The following is a 9138-nucleotide window of genomic DNA, read 5'->3' on the forward strand; positions in this document are numbered from 1 at the left end:
GAGGCTGAGTGACACAGTGCTCGGCCTCTCAGCGAAGCTTGTGTTGTCAAACCTGAGAGTCAAGCACTTGAGTGAGTCTCTCCACAAGCAGGAGGAGCGGAAGAAGAGGAAAAGGAAAGTCATCGAAGAGCTAAGGGCGTCTGGCTCGTCCGAGACGCTGTTCATGAGCCCCTCTAAAATCCAGAAGACTCGAGACATCGTATCGAGCAGAGAGCAGGAGAAAGAGCAGCTGCAGCAGGAAAAAAGAGCCAGAGCTCAAGTACGCGCTCAAGAGAAGGCTCAAAGGGAAGTAGAAGCGCAGAGAAAGCGAGATGAGCGAGCTGCAACTGCTTTTGCTCGCAAGACAGCTGCGGCTCAAAAGAAGGCCGCAGCTCAGGCGGCACGAGAGGCGAGAAAAGCTCAGAAACAGACTAGAACGGACTCGAGAGCTGGGTATAGGCGGTCCCGAAACCGATCAGAGAGAGAGATAGCTGCTCAAAAGGCTCCAAACACTATACAGGAACCAGTAGTCACTGAGCCTGTAGAGCAGGCGAAGACGGCGAAAGGCCGGCTAGTACGCCGCCCAGCACGGTTCAGAACATGAAATTAATGCAGTATTGTAGAGTAGTACTGTGTCATCCTAGAGATATGTTTTCAGCCGTATACAATCGGTAATGTGTGAGTTGTAGGTAGTGGAAGCTCATTGACACCGGGCTCGTAAAGCGTGCCTGAGGTGTGTCCGTGCCTGAGGTGGGGAAGCTTTTTTAGATGGTGGGGAACTTGGCCGGGTGGGGAACTTGGCCAGAAATTTGTGATTGCTCTTGTACATCGACGTGTAGCCCAACAACGAACGCGACTTTACGCGATATGGACGCGTATACTGAGACTATGTTGCAAGAAGCTATCTTGGAATACAAGTCAGGTAGATACAAGTCTGTTCGGGCGTGTGCGATAACAAAAGGTGTCCCCCGGTCAACATTGCAGTATCGCCTGGCCGGACACACCTCTCGCTCTCACGGCCACGAAAATGCTCAGATCCTTACGAATGCCGAAGAGAAGACTCTTGTACGCTGGTTGACTAGACTGACAAGTACCGGCTTCCCTGCATCTCCGGTGTTGGCTGTCGAAATGGCCGATGAAATTCGCCATTCCCGGATGCAGCTTTCAAGGAATCCGACTCAGGCTTCGTTGCACACACAACCTATAGGCGACAAATGGCTGCATCGGTTCCGCACCCGCCACCCTGAAATCCAAGGCATATGGACACGCCAGATCGATGGTGCACGGCATAAAGCAGCTACTGCAGAAGCAGTAAAGCCATGGTTCGAGACAGTGACGGAGCTCCAGCTGCAGCACCAGTACCCTCCTGAACGACGGTACAACATGGACGAGTCAGGCTTTGCAGTAGGAACAAGCCAGTCGTCCAGAGCACTGGTCAACATCAGAGAGAAGTCAAGCTGGAAGGTTGTACACGGCCGGCAAGAGTGGATAACGGCGATTGAGTGCATCAGCGCAGCTGGCGTGGCGATACCGCCACTCATCATCTTCAAGGCGAAGCACACGAACACGGGCTGGATCCCTGAGCACACACCCGCAAGTTGGCGGTTCTCTACAAGCAACAGTGGCTGGACCTCAGATAGTCATGGCTACGAATGGTTGACGACGGTGTTCGAGCCTTTGACAAGGCCGGAGGATCCAAGTCTCCGTCGTCTATTGATTGCAGACGGCCACAGTAGCCACGTAACAGCACGTGTAATTGCCTTCTGTATGGAGCATGCGATCGATTTGCTCATACTGCCACCTCACTGCTCGCATGAGCTTCAACCCCTCGATGTGGGCGTGTTTGCGCCGCTTAAACGCGCGCTCGCTCGGGAGACTGACGGAGTCGCCAGGCTCGACTCTGGACGGATGTCGAAGGTGGAATGGACCGAGATGTATATCAGGGCTCGCGGTAGAGCTTTAATAACGCAAAATATCTGCAGTGGGTGGAGGGCGGCTGGTCTCGAGCCACTGAGTCCGATCACTGTCCTTAACAGGCTCGGCTCAAGAGCTGATGCGGCGCAGTTCGAACCACGAACACCGGGACAGACGTCGAGCTTAGACCTCTCCTTGCTGAATAGCTCACCGCCAGACGGGACCGAATTGCGTCAAGCAAATGCTTTGTTGAATTCCGAGTTGAGTAAGGTGGCAGGTCTCGCATCTCCAATCCGACGTTACACTAAGCGTCTGACCAAGGCTGTAGAATCGACCCAGAGCGAGCTCGTAACGATTCGCCAGCAATTGACCGAAACACAAGGGCTTCTATGTACCCGTCAGAAGAGAAAAAGAGGCAAAAGAATCTTGTTGAAGGGCAAGTATGTGTTCAGCACCGAAGAAGTTCTCGAAATCGCGAAGGAAGCAGAGAAGAAGACAGCGGCAAACAAAACCCGTAAGAAGCGCAAAACTTCTCCGGTCATGGTAGAAATGACACAGACTAGACTCGATATGTCTGAGAGTGATGTAAGCGACTCTGGGTCTGATTGCATTGTTGTGGCGTCGTCAAGATAACTTTGAGTAACAAAATCCGAAAGTTCATGGCCAAGTTCCCCACCCGGCCAAGTTCCCCACCATCTACGTTACGGCGTTATTCAGGTGCAGTTCCCTTACCTGTCGTGGTAGTAGCCCAGGTGGAAGCTCCTTCTTTTGTGACCGGTGGCCATGGCCATCCTGCCAAGGAGTCTATGATACAATACAGTGGTGTTATTGGATTGGATTCTTACAGGACTGGATGGATCCGGATAGATATTGGATGGATTGGATGAAGCTCGTCAGCATTATTGGATTATTGGATTGACCCTCGTGGATCCAATTGGATCCAATTGTCCGAAAACGGTAAGCAGGTACATTGTTGTGGTACATTACGACAGCGGCGTTCTCGCGCGTCGCTGTCGCGTGCATATCGTGTTTACATCGGATGTCGAATTATGCTCGTCGCAAGAAACCAATATCCATAGCATCACACACATATATGGCAGCAACTAGTTCGTTTTTTGGCAGTGCTCGCTCTAGTGCTTCAGATAAGATCACGCTTTGTCCCAGCAACCCCGCCTTCTCCGAAAGCACGAGCCCCGACAAGTTCACGATCCATGGCAACCAGTACACGCGCAAGTCGGCTTTCGCATCACTACGCCGATCGAGAGAGCGGCGCTCACCAATCTGGCGATTTGGCGAAGCTCTTGTGCGCGTCGAAAATGGCGCAGAGGTCTACTACTGCTGGACTTGTGAGTGTGAGAGAAGACAACAAGAGTTGCCGATTCTGAAGGGCAATTCTTCAGCATTGAACCACATGATGAGCTACGGGTACGATCGTGAAGGTGTCAAGACTGAAAGAAGCGCGCATACTATCCTTGGAACTACCGCCCTTTACACGCTCGTTACCGCTACACGATTGGAGAGCTTCAAAGCTCTTCTGATACGCTGGATTGTTTATTGTCATATTGCCTTTGCTATGCTCGAGAATGAATATTTTCGAGATTTACTGGCATGCTTGAACAAATCAGTCGCAGACTTACTACCACGCGCACGTGCAACGCTACGGAAGTGGGTGACGGAGGAATATACCGCCCAAAGAGAGATACTGAAGGAGGAGTTGGCACAACCGGTCAGCAGTATCCACCTCTCTTTCGATCTTTGGACGGCACCGAACTACATCGCTATCTTGAGTATCTACGGTCATTGGATCAGCCCGTCAGGACAGAGGATGAACAAGCTGCTCGCCTTTCGTCGGGTGTTTGGCAAGCACGCTAGCGAAAACCAAGCGCAGATCGTGCTTGAGGGTTTGCGAGAACTTCAGATTCGAGATAGGATCGGCTGTGTGGTGGGCGATAACGCTGCTACAAATGACACTGCGGTGTCTGCTATCTTGGAAGTTCTGCAGCCCACACTTACCAAGAAACAACGTTCAGCATTTCGGATCCGATGTTTGGGCCATATTATCAACCTCTGTGCCCATGCACTGATCTTCGACAAAGGTCGAGGCAACAGGAGGGAAGCTTTCGCGCGATCAGAAATTAAGGGGGATGAGAGTGGCTTGGCTTCTGTATGGCGGCAGATCGGTGCAGTGGGAAGACTGCACAACATCGTCAAGTACATACGATGGTCGCCCCAGAGGCGCGAAGAGTTCGCGAACTGCATCCAAGGAGGCGAACTAGCCGACTTCGACGAGCTTGAGCTTATACAGGACAACGATACACGCTGGAACTCGTTCTACCTCGCCATTTCACGCGCTCTGGAGGTCAAGGACAGGCTTGAGATGTTTTGCAAGAAGCATAAGCCAGACCCGAGGTCTGGCGCTTTGGCAGATGACCTCCTGACACATACACACTGGTATCATCTGATTCTGAGCAGGTTAAGAGACTGCCTCAACGTTTTCCATATTTCTACCCTTGACGTTGAAGGGAACGGTGCTTTCTTCTACGACTGGTTCCCACAACTCTCGTGGCTACTAGACGAACTTGACAACTGGCGTGTAGATTTCGCTGATGAAGCCTCGAAAGATCCCACATTCGCAACACTTTCGAACGCTGCACAACACGTTTGGGTAAAGTGTGAGAAGTACTACAAGCTCGCTGACGATACGCCGTTCCCGTACGCTGCCGTAATCTTGAACCCGACAATGAAGAAGCAATGGTTCGTCGACAGATGGGCTTCCGGCACTGCTGAACAACGTACCTGGATCTCACAGGTAGAGGAGCAAGTGAGGCAACACTGGCTGCGATTCTACAAGCATAAAGGCAGACCGGCGAGACCTTCACCTCCAAGTCCCGGACGCGCTATTCCATCTGCAGCGTCCGACGATTTGAGGGAGCGCTTGAGGGTGTACAAGAGGGTGAAGCTTGGCCATGAGGCTCTGTCCGAGGAAGTGGATGACTTCGAAGAGTACTTGCGTACAGATCTGATGCCACACAGCGCTACATTCGACCCTGTCAAGTACTGGCTGCACCGCCGCCAAGCAACGCCTCAGCTCGCTAGGTTCGCTTTAGACTGTCTAGCAATCCCCTCGATGAGTGATGACTGCGAACGTTCCTTCAGCTCGGGACGAGATCTCATCCACTACAAACGCAGCCGGTTACTGTGCGATGTCATCGAAGCATGTACATGTCTACGAGATTGGTATGGTAAGCCAAGTGCAAAAAAGGTCAGAGCCGGCAAAGTGGATGAAGACGGCAAGGAGATGGCCTCTGAGCAAGTGTACGAGGACTTTAACCGTGAGGAACAGGTGCAGGACGCATATGATAGTGACAAACGATTGTAAAGATAGGAATGAAATGATCTACAATGACTTTCCCAATTCGGTAGTGGAGTCTATTGGATATGTTGGATTCCTTGGATATCCACCGACATCTAGTTGGATGGATTGGATTGGGGGTAAATCCAATCCAATCCAGTCCAATAACATCACTGCGTGACAATGGGCAACTTCGCGCCGGAAGGCAGAATTTGGAATTGCGACGTGATACCGTGGAGAATACTAGAGTCGAAGAGTCAGATCGCATGCGCATAGGTGGTCAGCATCTTCAAACCCAGGATTTTGCACCAGAGTAAGAGCGTACTCCACAATCACATCTTCGGAAAACTGCGGAGCTTCAGTTCGCTCTCTTAGTTCTGACCAAAAGACAACCTCCATGGCTTCTTATACTTGAAGGCGACAGCAAACATCTTCGCATTCATCTCCATAAAGATCTAGCTCGCATCACCTCTCGCCAAAATTGCAAAGGGCAGCTGAGATCCAGACTCGGGGTCGGGCTCAGGCTCAGGCAGTACCATTCTCCAGCTCTTGACTTTTTTGACTTCTATTTTCGCCCTGCCAGTGGGGTTTTCCCATAGATCATCTACTGGCTGAGTAGGATCAACATGAAGGGCGGCGAATGCTGCTGCTTGTGCTCCACAAGACGGCTCAACGCTTTTCTTTTGCTGAGATACCGCTGTCTGCACAGCCTCCTTAGCGTGCTCGATGCTTTCGCAACCATATCCGCCCTCAGATGGAGTAGATGAACCTGCTTTACTCCAAAGTATGCACGGCATAGCAGTCTGCGGCTTGAGTTGTACAAGCTGGCCTGCTCAGCATGCAAGGGACTTTGAGTTTAGTATCGAAGATGCAGAATTATGTTGCGCTCCTTTTCATGCCGAACAACCCATTTTCATGATGTCTTGGCTAACAATGGTTGCAAAATCATTTCGTCGAACCAAGGTCGATATTCTGTCTGAATCCAGTCCATCAAGAATTGAAGTGCAGCAATCACGGCCTGTGCATCGACTACGTTTTTGGTGGAGCCAACAGAGTAGCCAGAGTATAGCCGTGCGCCATCAGAGTGGTCCTCGAAAAATAGACAGGTCCAGTCATGGCCTTGCACTACAAGCGCTGGTAGGACAGGTATGGGTGTTGTGGCCGGCTGGCCTGCAAGACCGAGTAATTCGCGCAACTTTGCAACATGTCGTGTAACCCAGAGTGACAGCTGTGATTGTGCAGCTCGCCAGCCTTCCCCAGTGAGCTTCGTCTCAACATGCAATGCTGTCGGCGCGAATCGTACGGGCTCGTAAAGGGTAGGATTCACTGCATTCGTACATCTAGAGAGGTGCCTTTTCTTTGCTTGAGATAGACGGAGGCCAATCGAGAAGTCTATCCGTGAGTTGGGCTCCGTGAAATCCTGGTGATAGTCTGCGAGCGAGAAAGCATCCAAGTCTATTGAAGCGGCGGTCCTACGACCAACTATCAGCTCACCATTCCAGACGGTATTGAGAACGCGACCTACACGTTGTCACACCTGAGCTCATGCTGCCATCGCGAATGGCGCAGTGCAGTTCTGAATAATGCCGTATGCACGTCGCCATTCCAAGCCGCTTCAGAAGCTCGCTCTGCTTCATTCTCGTTTGCTTGTTCAACGATACTGACGACCTCTGTGCAACATGGAGAATCACCGACGCGGCCTCTCTGTTCAGAGAAAAGTCTCTCCGTCAGGTCATCGTCGTTGTCCAGATACGGTTGCATCGCGTCCATGTTGTCCGGGTGTATAATTCCGACTCTTAACTGGCATTTCCGTAGATGTCGAGCAATTCTCTGCGCACTCGATGGAAGTTCCCCCACTGTACCTATACTGCGTGGTACCACTGGATATCGAGCGAGTGTCAAGTTTTCGAGACGCTTCTTCGGACTTTCGCTCCTTCGCCGTTTGGCTGCACGGCTTTGGCTGGATGCTGTGTCCGAACGAGCTACAGATGAGCGAACGGAGGTATCCGATGATACTGAGGGACTCGGGTGAAGCACCAGGAATGTATCACTGAGCGGCGCTGCGGATGGTGGGCGTGGTGTGTTCAGATGGTCTGCATCTTCTGACTCCGTGTTGGGGGTTGCCATCTTTTGCCGTCGCGTAGGTGTCTGCTCCATGGCGTCGCTGAGCTCGTTTAGGCGACGCTTACGCGCCTTGTAGACCGACGGAGGATCTGGCAAGTCATTAATCCACCGTGTGATGATATTCGACCGTGCCATAAAATTGTGCATGGTCGGACAATGAGGGAGCTTTCCCTCTGTTGAGCAGCCTCGGCGGAGTCGTCAACAAACAGACGGGGCGACCCGTCTACCCCACAGATCAGCAGCTTCGAGCCTCGGCTCCCGCCGGATTTCGGACTAGCGAGCAAACTGAGACGGTTCATTCGTGCACTAAGGGTGCAGCTGCTCCACACCTCCTTCGATTTCCTCTTCCTCGGCCTTTCGCCGGACACGACAGGCATGCCCGTGGCTGTCCCTTCCCCGAAGATCCAAAATTTCATCGGAGAATCGGAGGTGAGGAGCGGAGAGAATTTACAAACAAAGAAAATCCGACTCGGTGGGAAGCAAAAACCATACAAAGATCTATGACTGTACAACATACTAACATTCCTGATCACGGTTCCGGGCGATCAGTCATGGAAGCACTGAGCGAAGCTCTCGTCAACTTAGTGTTCGGCGATGAATGCAAATCTTGTCCGCTTGCTGCCGAATCCTCCCGCAGATATGCGTCCATCCTCAAACGGCTCGCTGATGAGTGCACGGGGGGCATACAGCGTTTGCCGGATGTTCATGGCGACAGGATCTTACGCGAATCCATCAATCACGTAGCGATAACGAGCGAATGGGACCACTGTATGTCAGTTCTTGACAGCTTTGAAGTGCATCGCTGACGCGGAAGTTTTTTCCTACATCCATTCGCGCACCGACTCGCGCGCCGAACATCGATGGCTATACCGTGCTGATACACAACGAGAGTCGAATGAAAGCAAGCACGTGCAAGATTTTGTGGGTGAATTACGAGCCGATATAACCCTTGGGAAGAAGAAATACAACTCAAAATGCAAGGCTGCCTTTAGAGGAGAGATCAACGTCCTTGGGTTTCTGGAAGAATTACAACGACACCTGTATAGTTCCCGTGGCTCGAAGAGATGCATCCGAGTTTGGAAGCAATCTCATTCGTAGATGACATAGGCCTTGTCTTGAAGTGCAACAAGTTGGACGAAGGCGCGAGAGCGCTCGAGAGCATTGCGCAACATGCAGTCGAGTGGGGAGACCGCAACAAAGTCGAGTTCGAAATCAGCAAAACAGAAGTCGTAGTTTTCAGCAAGCAGCGCAAAGTGCTACAAGAAAGCAGAGAAACGTCGTTGCGCATCGGACAACGCGGGCTTCCCATCAACCGCGGCGCGACCAAATGGCTAGGCTTCTGGCTGGATCCGAAGCTGTCTTTCAAGACGCACTTCGAGAAGAGGCTGGCGAGCGCCAAAGGTGCCCTGCAAAGGATAAAGGGTCTCAGTGGCAGCCGTGGCGGCCTACCCATGCGACTGATGCGGAGAGTCGCCGTGGCAGCAGTCAACTCAGTTGCGCTTTACGGAGCTGAGGTATGGTGGAGGGGACAGCAAGACCGTTCCAAGCGTCTGCAGGTACTACTGAACAGTCAAGCACGAGCTATCACTGGTATGCTGTCGTCTACGCCGATCCACACCCTGCTCGCGGCAGCCTGCTTGCCACGTGCTGGACAACTGCTGGACAATCGTCAAACGCGGTTTGCCGTGCGAGCTCTTGCTGCCGCACAAGACCACCCGACTCATCAGCTGTTGCCCCCGAACTTTCGGATGGGCCAGTTGTACAGACAC

The 9138-nt window shown here is 52.1% G+C and overlaps 2 protein-coding genes across 2 annotated transcripts; one reads left to right on the plus strand and one right to left on the minus strand.

Moving 5' to 3' along the window:
• Positions 1 to 2986: 2986 nt before the first annotated feature.
• On the plus strand, positions 2987 to 5272 carry WHR41_09559 (uncharacterized protein; the record flags this gene model as incomplete). The annotated part of the gene is made up of 1 exon (XM_069378162.1): positions 2987 to 5272. The coding sequence occupies one exon, from the start codon at positions 2987 to 2989 to the stop codon at positions 5270 to 5272; it is 2286 nt and encodes a 761-aa protein (XP_069224936.1).
• A 165-nt stretch (positions 5273 to 5437) lies between these two features.
• Positions 5438 to 7516, minus strand: WHR41_09560 (uncharacterized protein; the record flags this gene model as incomplete). Its single annotated transcript, XM_069378163.1, has 2 exons — positions 5438 to 6717; positions 6771 to 7516. The coding sequence occupies 2 exons, from the start codon at positions 7514 to 7516 to the stop codon at positions 6159 to 6161; spliced, it is 1305 nt and encodes a 434-aa protein (XP_069224935.1). The 3' UTR covers positions 5438 to 6158.
• Positions 7517 to 9138: the final 1622 nt, after the last annotated feature.

This window comes from Cladosporium halotolerans (genome assembly GCF_011745625.1).
Source record: "Cladosporium halotolerans strain TM138-S3 chromosome Unknown Sca137, whole genome shotgun sequence".
NCBI lineage: Eukaryota > Fungi > Ascomycota > Dothideomycetes > Cladosporiales > Cladosporiaceae > Cladosporium > Cladosporium halotolerans.